Source organism: Nomascus leucogenys, chromosome 4, assembly GCF_006542625.1.
Source record: "Nomascus leucogenys isolate Asia chromosome 4, Asia_NLE_v1, whole genome shotgun sequence".
Classification (NCBI taxonomy): domain Eukaryota; kingdom Metazoa; phylum Chordata; class Mammalia; order Primates; family Hylobatidae; genus Nomascus; species Nomascus leucogenys.
In genome coordinates this window covers 64,103,843-64,119,982 of record NC_044384.1, presented here as the reverse complement: position 1 = coordinate 64,119,982, position 16,140 = coordinate 64,103,843, and the positions used below count along the sequence as shown (strand labels likewise).

The 16,140-nt window shown below is 38.8% G+C and overlaps 1 protein-coding gene across 2 annotated transcripts in view; it reads left to right on the top strand.

Annotated features, from left to right (window-relative positions):
- The window catches only part of AKAIN1 (A-kinase anchor inhibitor 1), a 54,432-nt gene extending 51,627 nt beyond the window's left edge, over positions 1-2,805 (top strand). For both annotated transcript variants that reach the window (XM_012506276.2, XM_003262055.4), the window contains exon 2: positions 720-2,805. In XM_012506276.2, coding sequence (XP_012361730.1) covers positions 720-913 — 194 coding nt within the window. In that variant the 3' untranslated portion in view covers positions 914-2,805. The remainder of the gene's footprint in view (positions 1-719) is intronic.
- The last annotated feature ends 13,335 nt before the right edge of the window (positions 2,806-16,140 follow it).

Here is a 16,140-nt window from a genome sequence, read left to right as displayed (position 1 = left end):
AGTAACATAAAACCTGAATAATGTTGGATTAAACAGAAAGGAAATATTTTCATCACATACACGAACGCCCAGAAGTACGTGGCCCAGGGCTGGTACAGATGTTCAGTGTTGCCATCAAAATTAGTCTGCTTCTTTCTCCTCAGCCATGCCCAGAACGTTGGCTTTCATCTTCATGCTTACTGGAAGATGAGTGCAACACCTGAAGGCGTTATGTCTGCATTTCCTGAAGGAAGTGGGGAAGGTGCAAAAGGGCAAGGGTCTGTTCTTTTCTAGAAACTGTCTCTCTAGCAGCTGATGATCCTAGGATTCAAACAACCATGGAAAAAAATATTGGAAAAAACCTGATAAAAGAAATAACAGTGCAGCAGTGAAAAACAATACAATTTTTAAAATATAGTATAACAACTACTTACATTACATTTATATTATATTAGGTATTATAAGTAACTACAGATGACTTAAAGTGTATGGCAGGATGTGTGTAGATTATATGCAAACACTAGGTCATTTCATATCAAGGACTTTTGGTATCCAAAGCATGTCCTGAGACCAATCCCCCAATTGTATGTGCTCTAGTGGGCTTCTCATAGTTAACTGGTCCACTCCAGTGTGTTCTTACAGTCTCACTCTTCCCTCCCATCTTCCTCCCCTATCTTTCCCCCTCACATTCCTGAAATTAATTTCTCTCCTTTTCCCCTCCTTTTCATGTTTTTGGCTAGGTGAGAAACCTGGAAATGAGCCTGAAGAGGTGATGCTGCAGAATGCCAGCAAACAGATTGTGCAGAATGCAATCCTGCAAGCTGTGCAGCAAGTCTCCCAGGAGAGTCAGCACAGGGAAGAGAGAATCAGTGACAACCGGGACCACATCCAACTGGGCGTTGGGGAGTTAACCAAGAAGCATGAAAAGAAGTAACATGGTGGACTTGGCTCTTGACATGTGCTTGGTTTCTAGCCTTCCTCTTAGTATAGGACGCATCACCAAAATGTTGCCAGTAAAGCAAACGGAAGTGTCACCGGCACCTAGCTGTAGAATGAATTCGCACTAGCCCCTGGCTGAGAAGCACTGTTTTGAAAAAGTGCATTAGATGATTCTGTTCATATTTATGCAGTGCCTCTGAGACATAGTGGGGCCAAATATGACACTGTAATTGCAAAAGTAGTTTTGCAGGCCAATTTATTTTTAAAGTTATTTTATTTGAAAAAAAAGAATTCTATGTCTCGTTTATTTACTTCTGCCTTTTATGTGTTCCTTCTGTGAATTTAACAAGCGGTCTTTTTGCTGAAATACTGAGTACAGTACTGAGTTCTTTATGATATATTAAAAAGACATGCTAGAAAGGTGAGGGAATGGAGTTTTAGTTACCTTCCAATGTGAAATTGAAGGCTTTAAGTGGGTTCAGGTCTAAGATCAAATTAAGCAAAGGGAAATTCTGAGGCTGAGTCCCTTGGGATCATACCAAGGCATTTACTAACATTTATGTTATTTTAAGAAAGGGAGGAGTTTAAGCTTCTCAAGAACTCAGTCTTTTAGTCTCAATTCTCTGAATGATTTCATAATTTGTGTTTATGCTCTGCGTAGAAATCTTTTGGGAATATTATGGATTTCTTTTCTCATCTCAAGATTAAATAAAATAAGACAAGTGAGTCTACACATGTGAGTTGCCAATGACTCAATTCCTTACCAGCCTCATGGAGAATGGCTAGAATTGTAGATTTCTTCAACAGCTGCCTATCGTTAAGAGACTTACACTTGGGGTTGATTATGGGGTGCAACATCCTTGGAAGGGATTCTGGGGTCCTTACGAATGCTGTTTTGCCACCAGGCTATGCATTTGCATTAGGACCTTACTAACTTTTCCCATCCACACATTAAAATTTTTTTTTGAGATCATGAAAATCATACAGGTCAGGAATATATGAGAATACAATGGGGACAGTAAAGTGACAGTGTTTTGAATGCAGTGACAGAGATATGTGTGTGTACATGTGTAATAAAGGTATCTGTGCAGCAGCAGGATCAATCCCTGCTCCACTTCTGTGAGGATAATGCACATATTTCTGGAGTATCTACAGTCCCATTTCTTGGGCTTCACAAAAGTTGTTGAATTGCTGCTATTGGGGACAGAGGAAGAATTTGACCTTGGTTAAAAACCTTCTGGTTTCAGAGTATCAATATCTACATTTGATTTCTTTTTAAAGCAAAGTATTCGGGTATAAATTGTGACTGATATTAAGATATACTTCTAAAATTCCAATATGCTACTGTTTCTAGAATAAATAGTTGGATAATAGATAATGAATGAAAAATATCTTACCAGCTTTGTTATGCTATCTCCCACAGTGCACAGGTGGAATAAATTCACAGGAAACATGGAAGGAGAAGAAAGCAGAAGGGCTTAAAATTTAAAGATTGTTTACTCACAAGTATTTCTTTTAGCAGAATTCATGCCAAGTGAAGAGTGAGTTTAAGTCGACCAAAAGTCGTATAACTGATGTGATATAATTGCATAGCACACATAGTGAGAATGAAGGTATTCAGGGAAATTATTCAGGAGTGCCACAAATAAAATAAATAAATAAATCTAATGCTTGTAGTTTGTAAGTGATCTGGTACTATGTCTACTCAGATATCTGGATATGACCAGCCTTTGTTTTTGCTGTCAAGTGACAGAAACATATAAACATACTATTTTTCCTCTCTGATGTGTCTGTACTAAAAAATTGGGAATTTTTGGAATATCTTATTGACCTCTGTGTCTAAATGTTATTTATAAATAAAACATATACAGCTTTGAAATATTTTAAGCAAAGTTTTCTAGACTCTGCTGTTTGGCTCATTTTGTACGTGGATCTTACCATTATTTGGCACCATGAGGCTTCCAAGGCTATTTTCAAACCCCTAGATATCATCCCCAGGGGAAGTGCTTCCTTAATAGGCCCTTCACTGTGACTGTGTGAGGACAGCCATGGGATGGTGGGTCCTGAGGATTGAAGAGAAAAGGATGTATGCTAAGAAGTGGTCTTTTGATCTAAAAAATTCAAGGTAAGTGGGTCGGGAAGGTACAGTGTCTGCCATAATTTTTGAGATGGAAAATCGACAGCAAGGAACAGAGATATGACTAAGTTGTTGGGAGGACAAAAGGAAGTTCAGCAACCCCTGTCCTCAATAGGTAGGTGCCATATTGGCAAAATTCTAAGAAAACTCAGTCATGAAAATAAACGAGTTAAATACCTATAAACTCTTACAGATCTTTCAGTATGAAGAAAAAATTACTAGATTTTACAAGGGGCCTACAGAACTTCATTTGACATAGGATTAAGGTGGATTTCCACTTGATTACTATCATAAACCAGATCACAGCTTCTAGTTTCAGAAATGAGTGGGAGCATTTACTTAGTGTCCTTTATCTTTCTGATTTACTACATACACAGGCTTCCCATCTCTGTGTGTTCAGCTGTTCGTCTTTTCTGTTGCCTGCCCCTAGGGTGGAACTAAAGAAAGAAATCCTTTCATGTTACTTTGTTCTGCTGTAATCATCTGTTCAGTGCAAACAGTATTGTAAATGGATGCAAAATGACTAACTGGTTCCCTTCATTTCTTTTCTTATTCATTTTTTAGCCATTTAGGTTTCCTTTATGGTGGAATTTCAGGTTACAAAGAAATGAATCTATCATTTAAAAATAATCATTGAATTTATGCCATTCAGAGACGAGTAACTGGCCATTTTCAAGGCTGTTTTAAGGTTTCTATAATAAAACAATACAAAAGAGAGGGGATCTTTAATTTATCCACTGTAATAGCTTAGTCTAGTAAAATACAGTAAAAAAATAAAATCTACGAAAAATCCGAAACTAGTTTAGCCCCTATAATACCAAAATAGATGTAGAGACAGGAAAGAGGAAATTATAGTAATAATATCTTTCTTGAGCATGTGAAAGTTTTCGAAAGATAGTAGTACAAATTCCCTCATTTATCTCATTGCCACAACCTCAAACTAAGGTGTAGCCTGAGAAAATCTTGATATAGTTTGGCTGTGTCCCCACCCAAAATTTCACCTTGAATTGTAATCCCCACAATCCCCACATGTCAAAGGTGGGACCAGGTGAAGTTAATTGGATCATGGGGGTGGTTTCCCCTGTGCTGTTCTCATCAAAGTGAGTGAGTCTCATGAGATCTGATGGTTTTATAAGCATCTGGCATTTCCCCTGATTGCACTCACTCAGTCTTGCTGCCCTGTGACAAAGGTGACTGCTTCTCTTTTGCCTTCTGCCATGATTGTAAGTTTCCTGAGCCCTCCCAGCAATGTGGAAATGTGAGTCAATTAAACCTCTTTCCTTTATAAATTACTGTCTCCGGCAGTTCTTTACAGCAGCGCTAGAATGCACTAATACAGATGTTATTCTCCTTTTGCAGATAAAGTCACACTGAGGCTCAGGGAGGATAAATATAACCTAGATGGAGAAAGTGAGCACTACTGTGCACAAAAATACATGAAATCAGTAATCTCAAACTCTGTGAGCATCTGAACACAAAATTGAAGAATATAAATTCTAGGGATTTTAAGAATATAAATTCTAGCTATATCAGTGTTAAGATGTAAGAATGCAACTGCTTTAGATAAAACATTTCTGCATAAGACATTTAACAAAAATAGTAAAGAGTCAGTGAAAATATTCAATAGAAAAAACTCAATGCCATTCAACTAAAACGTGGTAGCTAAGGAAAGAAACAAGAAACTTCGGAGGGAACAAAATAGAAGACCACAGTAGGGTATGAGAAGACTACTAATCTTTCCTCCATTCCTCAGAAACCATATTAGTAAGTACACAAAATCCTGATCCAGGTGTGAGAAAAACAAAGTGAGTGACTTTGTCCTTTGTCTTCTGGCTACAGTGTAGTGGAAATGGCTGTCGGGAAGAAATAGGTGAGATAGGAGACAGGACTCCTCTCAGATGAAAGTGGCAACTTTGGCTAGGTGCAGTGGCTCACACCTGTAATCCCAGCACTTTGGGAGGCCAAGGCAGGTGGATCACCTGAGGCTGGGAGTTCAAGACCAGCCTGACCAACATGGAGAAACCCCAGCTCTACTAAAAATACAAAATTAGCCAGGCATGGTGGTGCATGCCTATAATCCCAGCTACTCAGGAGGCTGAGGCAGAAGAATCCCTTGAACCTGCAAGGCAGAGGTTGCAGTGAGCCAAGATCACGTCACTGCACTCTAGCCTGGACCACAAGAGCAAAACTCCATCTCAAAAGAAAAAAAAAGAAAGAAAGTGGAAACTTTCCCTTACAGAAATTAAAAAAAAGGAAGAAAATAGGGGAAGGAAGGAAGGGAGGAAAGAAGATAAATCCCCACAGGATATTCTAGGAAAATAGATACAAAATGCTCAACAGCAATACTACCAGAATAAAAGAAAAGTTATTACGTTCTGGGCTGCGAGCAAGTCGTTTACGATGGTAAACTTTCATGCTAGCATCAGATTACTTCATAGCAACATTGAGTACTCTAATATAAGGGAGAAATGGCTGTAAAGAAGCACTGAAGAAAGGAAAGTATGAGGGAAGGATATTATTCCCAGCCAAGACATCAATTAAGAATAAAGGCAAACATTAAAAAAAAAATTAAGCATTGCTAGTACTCAAGATTTCTTTGTGAAAAATCTGCTTGACCATGAATTTCAGCCAACTAAAAAATGAATAAAAATAAAGACTTTAGGAATGGAGAGGCTACAACAAAAGGACTAGTGAAGAGCAGTATCTTCACCTAAATATAAAGTGAATAATACATAATTGTGAAAATTATGGCCAGAAAGAAGTATGTAAATTGTTATATCTTGATAGCATAAAATATAACCAAAAAAATCAGGAGGTAGGCAGGGAAAATGACATCATGCTAATGACTTTATCTGTCAGAGAGGAAAGATAATTTATATGATCTCAAGTTGAATAATTTAATGAACTCCAAGGATGCCAATCCCTTATTAGATTGTATAATTCCTCCTCTTAACCTTTGAGGAATGTTTTGGAAACTAGTATGATACAGAGTTATTTAAAGTTTAGCAATTTCTTTAGTTTCTATTTAGTATTTTTTTCTTTCATTAAATTAAAAAGAAATTAAGTATTCTATCGGTATCCTTTTTTTATTTTAATTTTTTGAGACAGTGTTGCCCAGACTGGAATGCAGTGGCTTGATCTCAGCTCACTATAACCTCCACCTCCTGGGTTCAAGCAATTCTCCTGCCTCAGCCTCCTGAGTAGCTGAGACTACAGGCATGTGCCACCACACCCGGCTAATTTTTGTATTTTTGTAGAGAGGGGGTTTACCATATTGACCAGGCTGGTCCCGACCTCCTGACCTCAAGTGATCCCCCCCACCTTGGCCTCCCAAAATGCTGGGATTACAGGCATGAGCCACCACGCCTGGCCTTTTATCTGTATATTTTTACTGTGTCCTTTTCCACTGGAATAATCCCTTGACACCATATGTCTCCCACTGTTAGCTTATTCTTCCGCTGAAGCTGACCAGGAGGACTTCTGCTGCATGTGAAGACCTAGGGTGACTTTCTTACTCAGAAAAGTAATTCCTTTGATCATTCAACTTAGGCCACAGGTTGTACATAGTCTAAGTAATAAGAGAACAAACGAATAGCTTTATTCCTATGGTGTTTTCCATTTTTAAAGCAAGTTACTATTCCTTTCTTAGCTGATTTCTACTTAATCAATTAACCAGTGCTTTCACTACATGCCTGACGCTTGTATCTAAGAACTGATGCTCTTGCATGAATGCTCCACTAATGGAGTTATATGTGCAGCCAGTGTCGTTGCCGCCCATCTGTATGCCCTCAGCATGTGTCATTTCACTATTCAGAGATGGCTTCTGGCTCCAAATAGCTCTCACTTTTTGCCTGTGGGCCTTTTCTAGGTATATCTGTGTGCTCAGCCTACACGAGGGCTTCGCCAGAAGTACCAGGGCGCTAAGGCCCCAGGACAGCCTTCCAACAATAATGGATAGGAGATGGCGTATAAATACTCCAGCCTTCTCACCGCTCCGGTGGGCCAACCCTGAGGCATGTTCCATGGTCTCCCATTGGTTGAAACCTGATGAAGTCCCTGGTGTGCAGCCCCTTCTCTCTCATTTCTCCACTTTCCTATTGGTGCTTCCTATGAGCTACTTTCTCTCAAATTCTTGTCTCAGGATCTATTTCTAAGGGGACCAAAGTTAAGACAATGATGTTACAGTGCTTTCTATCAAAGAAAACTGAGGTTGCTAATTATCTGTATCTTGTTGCAGAAAAATTGGACCAGGCTTTCTGAAGAGACAATCTGCCTCAACCAGGTATTGAGCAGTAGCTGATGTCTTTCAAAACAAATGCCAAAGTAATTGACTGTGAGTTGGTTAAGAAATCAGATGTGTTGTGTATTTTAATTTTATTATGGCTATTTTAGCTGGCTTGCGATTGATTTAATCTCAGTTCTGTTTTCTAAACTGGCAAATTTATACCCATTGAATCCACAGAAATATCACATGAACAGGTACTGGAGGCTGCTGTACTAAGGAAAAGTGGTACAGAGACTATTGCCAGGCCGTACAACTTATAAACCTAAAGAACTGAGATTTAAAACATAGGAGACAAATATCAAGTCCAGTAATTTTATCAGTACCTTCCCTCCTGAAACTAGACATTTTTGGCAAGTTTTGGCAAAGAGTCATCCCTTTAAATTTATTTACTGCTTTGCTTATGCTTTACAATTAAAGGTTCACCTTTAAAATCAGAAGAAATAAATATATGTAGATCTAGAATTTGTTTCTAGTTTTGCAAAATTTAAAGTTTACGGTAATATATGAGAGTTCCAAAAAAGGCAGTATTGTTGAAGTCAAGAGCTCACCACTCTGAGTCCAGTGATCTGGGTTTGGAGTCCATGTATAATTGCTAAAACACTTTGTGATAGTCCTTCAAAAAATTTATCGCAATAGGCAATTGTATCTCTATTTTTATATTATTTAATTTATCTTTCCATAACTAAGGCATAGGCTTCATGAAAGCAGGTATAGGTGGTTCTTGATTAACCTGTATCCTAAGCAAAGAGCAAGCACTCGTTGACCAAATGGATGTTACCTGCGTGACACTAACAAGCTTTTTAATTTTTCTGAGCCTTAGTTTCCTCATCTGTGAAATAGAGGTTGGCAAAGGTGATCACTAAGCTTCTTTCTAGTTGTAAAATTAAATGATTCTGTGGTATTTTTATTGAGGCTTTACTTCAGTGCACAGCATGATGAATTTTTATATCTGAATATAACCAGGTAAATACCACTAGTTTGATATACAGCATTTCCTCCACCATAGCACATCTCCTTAACTCCCTGCCAGTTGATACCTCCTCCAAACTAAACAATATCTGACCTATATAATCATAGATTTGTTTGTGAACTTCATATAAACAGAATCATGCAGTACATACTCTTTTGGTGGGGTAGTATTTCCTAAATATTTTGTCTGAAAGATTCCCTCATGTTATTGCAAACAGTGGAAATTTGTTCTATTTGCTCCTTTGTTTAAATATACCACTACTTACTTATCCATTCTACCATTGACTATTAAGGGTCTCCTCCCACCAATTTTGGCTATTACAAATAAAGCTGCTGTAAATACTCTTATACATACCTTTGAGTGGGTACATGCCATTTCTCTTGGGTAATTTCCTAGAAGTAGAATTTCTGGGTCACAATGTATATATATTTACTTTAGTAGATCCTGTGAAAGAGGTTTCTAATGTGGTAGTTTTAACTTATCCTCCTGCTAGTAATATACGAGAGTTCCAAATTGCTTCATATGTTTGAGACAGGCTTCATCTTTATAAACGAATTTTGTTTCATAAGCATCATAAGGTTATGGGAAATTTCACTCTGCCTTCAAAGCCCTTGGTTCCCTGGCCTACAAAGTGTAGTGCCAGAATTCAACAAGAGTCCTTTAGGCAGAAACTGGCCTCATTTCCACTCAGTCCACCTGCCTGCCAAAATCCTTGCTGATATCATTTTCCTCCGACTTTACCCAGATAACACACTGTGGAAGGCCCTCCCCTGATGCTGGAATTCCAGTTCATCTAACTCCTATTCCCTCTACTCCAATCTGCTTTATTTAAATGCTGCTTTTTGTCATTTATTCACTCCTTTTTCTAGCTGCAGGAGCATTGGACTACCTCCTTTTGAGAGCAGAAGTCCCCTGATTCTGTGAATTCCTAATCCACACACTTTGGGACCAGTGATAATGTACCAATTACAGATAACATTTATGATATTGGGATCAAATATAGGAACTAAAATATGACTTTCACTTTGATTTGTTTTAGAGTCATAACCTTAAAAGCAACCTTGAGAAACTACTTACTCCACTGATATGCTCTCTGATATACAGTGTTTTCTGGTGAGGAGATTTTGCCGGGATCATAGTCACTGAAAATTATGCTTGGCATGGGTAATAAAGGAGCCCAATGTTGTTAAGCAACAACTCTTCATCTCTTTTCTTTTTCATCCATCTTTTTGCTGTCCTCCTTTAATCCCTCTACACCAATCTCTTCCCCACCCCCACCAAGCTTCTGCCTCTTCATTCCTGAACAATTTTAAATACAACTGTGAAAGAAAAGAAGTGAGTGAAAGAAAGAAAGGAAAAGAAAATGCTCAGATGAATGTGGGAAAGAGTACGTTTTTTGCTCGATGTAGCAATGTGCATGTGTGTGCATGCTCACAAGCACCATACGCAGGTATATTTATGTGTATTGGGGTGTATTTGCTTTCAAGTCCAAACATGTACATTTAGCATGAAATTAAGTAAATTTTTCATAGTTTTGGTCGAAATGAAAAGTAACCCTATTTTGTAACCACAATGCACATAAACATTAAAAAGAAATATAGTTGACCCTTGAAAAATATGGGTTTGAACTGAGCGGGTCCACTTGTACATGGATTTTTCTTTTCAACCAAATGTGGATCAAAAATACAGTATTCATGAGATTTGAAAACTGTGGGTATAGAAGGCCAACTTTGTATATTCAGATTTCACAGGGCCTACAAGTCTTGAATATGCATGGAATTTGGTATAGTTGGGGAGTCCTGGACCCAGTCACCAATGCATGTAACTCAGCATGTCTGTAATTTGCAGAAAAAGTAGGTATTGAGAACCTCAGTCTTTTTCAAAGATAGGCACTCTGTGGCATCAGGACAGTTAAAACTGGTGCAATTAAGCACCAATTAAACAATTAAAATGTATGATTTCCTGGAAATGCCAGCCAGACTTTCAAAGAGGATTCTTTATTTGAATTGAGTGATGAAGTCAATTTTGCTATGGTTTTAGGAAAAAAAACAAAACAAAATCTCACACAACAAAAAAAACCCTCCATCATTTTGTAAAGTAGTTTTTCTTTTGTAGTAGCTTAGTATTCTAGTTTGTCTCAAATTGTTTATTTTTATTTTCATTAGATTAAAGGTTTATTGAAAATTAGCATTTATGTTGAAATAATATAAATGATTATAAATCACTCTGATGCTGACATTTGTTCAAAACTAGATTTGTGACCTTAAGCAATAAGCTTACCTTTCTGGTGCTTGTTTATATTATTTCAGAGAAAAAGGATCATGATACCAGTTCCATTTTGGTAACAGAATGTTGGTATCATCAAATTAGGCCCTGTGGAGTTCCAAGCACTAAATGAATGGAAAACTGTCTAGGCAAATGCATCCCTTAACACAGCTAGACAGCAATTACAGAATTACTATGTGGTTTCTTCACCTGGTAAATCAATCAAGATAAGCTTCTTTTCTAGACTAGTGATAGAAAACCTGAATATTCTCCTCTACATCTGATTTGTGTTTTGTCTTAACCGTTCTTTTTTCTTGCCTTCCTACGATAGAGGTAATCTCCCACAAGGTCTTCTCATACCATGGGCATAATACGGTGAGAATTATCAAAAGATTGATCCTGTGCAGAAAAGTTACAAGAAAATGTAATTTTTTCTCCAATCCAATTCTCTTTATACTTCTTTCCATAAAGATACATCCAATCTCTTTAAAGCTGTATCCCTGGGTTAAAGATCTAGTTATAGATCTCTGAGGACTGCACCTTGTCCTTGACTCATGAAAACAAAACAAAACAAAACAAATAAACACCTCTTTAGAATTGGAGAAAAAGTGTGTTGAGGTCCTTATAGAAGGAAAAGCATGTCATGTTAAGGGAATTCATTTACAGAAATAAGTGTGAATGGATGTGCTTAGAAAAGTTCAAAGTACCACACAAATGCATTGCATTGAGAATTCGTGATCCTAGGCACTACATAAAAACGCTTATTTTCAAGATGGTTTTATGTTGCAGGAAAGGGAAGAAAGGTGAATGTTCTTTATGCAAATGCTTACAATATAAAGTCAAAACTAACAGACTTAATAAAATACAAAATGGTGAAGGAGACCAGAAATTTTCCATGGAGGAAAATATATTTCAGTGGAATATTTAAGAACTGTAGAAATGGAAGAAAAGAAAAACCATTGTTTTAAATAAACTTTCTAAATTACTGTCTTTAATGTTTTCTTCAGATTTCATATAACAAAAACAATTTGTAAATGGTAATGTTAAATAACAATTACAGGGAGCCATTGTTTTGGACTAAGCTCCTGCACTAGGTCCTCAATAGATCAGACTAAAAATAAAAATGGAGTCACCAATGCTCACCAAACCAAAAGTAAGTTGTTATCTGATCTTTTAAGAAATCAGGGGACATAAACAACAATTTTCCCAATAGGCCAGTTTCAATGTTCGGTGGGCTTAATGATGAAATTCCCTCTGTTTTAATCCTTGACTAACCTGAAGTAATCTTATGTTAAGTAATCTATTATTTTCTTATTTTTCTGTCTGGCCATCCCCACCTGAAAAGGAAAGTAACTTTGAAATGACCAATCTGCTTTTTGTCCTTTGTATTTGCTTTCTTCAGTCCTTTTTCTGTCTATAAAGTCAATGACGTTTACTCACTGGAACACTTATTCTATTTTATGGAATGAAGTGTTGGCCGATTCTAGAATTGCAATAAAGCTAATTGAGATGTTTAGACTAAATTTGTTGTAATTTCGTTCTTTTGACAGTAGCCTTCCTCTTCCTGTCTGGCTCCATCTCTTGCCAGCTTCCACCCAACAATTTTATACTCTAGTAGTCCTAAAATACTTGCAATTTCTCTTTGATTTCACTTCTTTGTATCTGTGATCATGCAGGTCTCTGTCTACCACAATTTCCTCAACCTCTTTTATCCTGGAAACTTTTATTCACTTTTATGAATCCCTTGAGCATCTTATCTTTCTGGAAGTATTTATCACATCTCTACGTTTCATTATTTCAACCACTTAGTCCCGTCTAAACACAGTCTTCTGTGTACCGAAAGCTCCCAGAGATGGCTTTATCTTATTACCTGCCTTATATTCTTGCAATTATCTACCGAAGAGTCGATCTCCCCTGTTAGGATTTAGCTTATAAATCCTTGTAGGGCAAGCACCATGACTTAGTAATAATTTTTGTACTCGCATTATAGCACAGTGCCTTAAACATGATTTGTACTCACCAAATGTGGAATCGAATTGTAGTTTCAAACTTTCCAATATGTATTCTGAACTGAGCTGCCTTTTAGGCATGGGCACAGATGAAGGTCAGGGGGTCCCTTTTAGTCTGGTCTTTATTTTTTTATTTGTATATACAAGCATGGGTTGCAAGGGCAATTTTGCTACATTGATATATTGCATTGTGGTGAAGTTAGGGCCTTCAGTGTATTCATCACTGGAGCAAGCACATTCTACCCATCAGGCAACCTCCCATTACCCACTGCCTTCCAAGGCCTCCAGTCTCCGAGTCCCCATTGTCCATCATTCCACATCTGCTTCCATGTGTGCACTTAATTCCCATATCTAAGCAAGAACATGTGGTGTTCATTTTTCTGTGTCTGAGTTGTTTCACTTAAGATAATGGCCTCTAGTTCCGTCCGTCTTGCTGCAAAAGACATGATTTCGTTCTTTTTAAATGGCTAAATAGAGGCAGTTTCCACAGCCTCTACTACCACTTCCACCATCTCAGAGCTGGCCGCCACCACCATCACCTCTGCCGCTGCCTCCTTGGGACCCCCCTCCAGCTCATCCTCTGCCCCCTCTGCCTGCCCCCTCTGCCCCTCTACACATTCTAGGCCCTCTGTCCTGGAGAAGAAGCTGTATTCCATCTTCCTCGCGGCACGGGGCACAGCCATGGTGGTCGGCGGCAGTGGAGCTGGCTAGGCCTAGGCGGGAGCAGCGGCCCCATCAACCCGCCTCGCTGCCTCCCGGTAACCCTCTGCTCGTCACACTCACCCTGGAGCAGTTCAAGAGCCGGGCCCCGATGAACACCAAGCCAGCTTACCAAAACTGGAGGAGGAAAGCTGAGCATTCGGTGTCCATACACCTGGATGAGCAGGACTGGAATCCTACGATGCACAAAAGCCTAATGGGAAATGAGCAAAGGCAGAGTGAGGTTCAGTCAGGGACATTGGAAACTGGAGTAGACAGGGTAATTTCTCAGACAGTGGATCCAAAATTAAACTACATCCTCAGGCCACCAATGGAAGGAGCAATTCATGAGTTTCTGGAGGCCCGGAAAAAAAGCAGCAGCACCAGCGCCCAGACCAGAGCCCAAAGGCCGGGACACTCCAGCTCCATCCCAGAGCACTTCCCAAGAATATCCCTGACACCTTTTGAAAGTTACATTTGATTATTGGTAAAGAAGTGGCTTCGGTTACATAAGAGTGTGTATTAGCCAGGCTTCTCTAGAGGGACAGAACTAATAGGATAGATGTGTATGTAAAGGAGAGTTTATTAAGGAGTATTAACTCACAGGATTGCAGGGTCCTACAACAGGTGGTCTGCAAACTGAGGAGCAAGGAAGCCAGTCCGAGTCCCAAAGCTGAAGAACTTGGAGTCTGATGTTTGAGGGCAGGAAGCTTCAGCACAGGAGAAAGATGTCGCTCAGAGGCTAAGTCAGTCTAGTCTTTTCACGGTCTTCCGCCTGCTTTTATCCTGGCAGTGCTGGCAGCTGATTAGATGGTGCCCACCCAGATTAAGGGTGGGTCTGCCTTTCCCAGTTCACTGACTCAAATGTTAGTCTCCTTTGGCAACACCCTCACAGGCACACCCAGGAACAATACTTTGCATTCTTCTATCCAGTCAAGTTGACATTCGGTATTAACCATCACAGAGTGCAACTTCAGAATTAAAATGGACCAACGTCTTACTGATTTCAAGATTTCAGCCTTGACTGTGGGCCATGTCCAGTTTGAATGGGGAGCGAGTTTGGCAGTGGGGAAGTTGACCGAGTGGTCCCCTGCATTGTGCTACCATTTGGCCAGCCTGTCCAAGGGTGCAACACCCAGTAGACACTACAGAGAGACAAAGAAACAATACAGCAACCTGGGGTTGTCCTGAAACAGACTTTTATACTTGAACGTGGAGACTGCGCTTTATTTTATTATTTTTTATTTTTTTGGACAGAGTTTCGCTCTTGTTTCCCAGGCTAGAGTGCAATGTCGCCATCTCGGCTCACTGCAACCACCGCCTTCCAGGTTCAAGCAATTCTTCCGCCTCAGCCTCCTGAGTAGGTGGGATTACAGGTGCCTGCCACCACGTCTGACTAATTTTTTTGTATTTTTAGTAGAGACAGGGTTCCACCATGTTGGCCAGGCTGGTCTTGAACTCCTGATCTCAGGTGGTCCACCCCCTCGGCTTCCCAAAGTGCTGGGATTACAGGTGTGAGCCACTGCTCCTGGCCGAGACTGTGCTTTAAACTGGAGACTTTAGGGTTTGTGCTCTGAAATACACAAAAGCTACAGTGAGAGAACATAACCAGTCCCGAAGATAATTTCAAAGAACAATGACAATAAAGGTTGGCTGGGAGTAGTACTTGACAGTGCTTTTTTGATATTGTTTCCCAGAGTTGCAAACAAGATTGTACAGGCTGCATAGCTTTAAAGTTGTTGTAACTTTCTTGAACATGAATCTTCCAGACAGTTTCCTTTCCTTTGTAAGAGGTAATAAAACATGAAACCCTAGAATGTGTGAGGAAGTTCAGACATTTTAGGTATAAGGAAGCACATTTGCAGGCTCTCTGTCCGGGGCTGCTTCCTGTTCTGCAAGGGCTAGTGAGTCTTGGGTTGTGTTTATTTTATTCTCAAATTTGTGTTTTTTAGAAAAGCAAATGGTAATAAATGCCTTATTTTTTATAATAAGAAAAAATGGCTAAATAGTATTTTGCTGTGTGTATGCACCACATTTTCTTTATCCAGTCCTCCATTAATGGACACTTAGGTTGATTCCATATCTTTCCTATTTTGATGCTGCAATAGACATACAAGTGTAGATATCTTTTTGATATAATGATTTCTTTCTTTTGTGCAGATACTCAGTAGTGGGATTGCTGGATCATATAGTAGTTCTGTTTTTAATTCTTTGAGAAATCTCCACACTGTTTTTTGAAGAGTTTGTACTGTTCACTCTATTATTTCCTTTGCTTTGCAGAAGACTTTTAGTTTAATTCTCATTTGTCTAATTTTATTGTTGACACATGTGCTTTTGAGGTCTTAGTCATAAATTATTTGCTTAGACTAATGTTTAGAAGAGTTTCCCCAGATTTTCTTCTAGTATTTTTACAGTTTCAGGTCTTACATTTAAGTCTTTAGTCCATCTTGAGTGGATTTTTGTGTATGGTGAGAGATAGGGGTCTAGTTTCATTCTTCTGCATATGGCAGTCCAATTTCTCCAGCATCATTTATTGAAAAAAGTGTCCTTTCCCCAGTGTACATTCTTATCAACTTTGTCAAAGATTAGTTGGCTCTAAGTATGTGGTCTTATCTCTCAGTTCTCTATTCTGTTCCATTAATCTATGTATGTATGTCTTTTTTAAAAAAAAAATAAAACGGTCCCATGCTGTTTTGGTTACTATGGCTTTGTAGTATAATTTGAAGTCAGGCAATGTGATGCCTTCAGCTTTGTTCTTCTTGCTTAGGTTTGCTCTGGCTATTTGAGTTCTTTTTGATTTCTTATGAACTTTATAATTTTTTTTAATCATTCTGTGAAAAATGACACTGGTATTTTG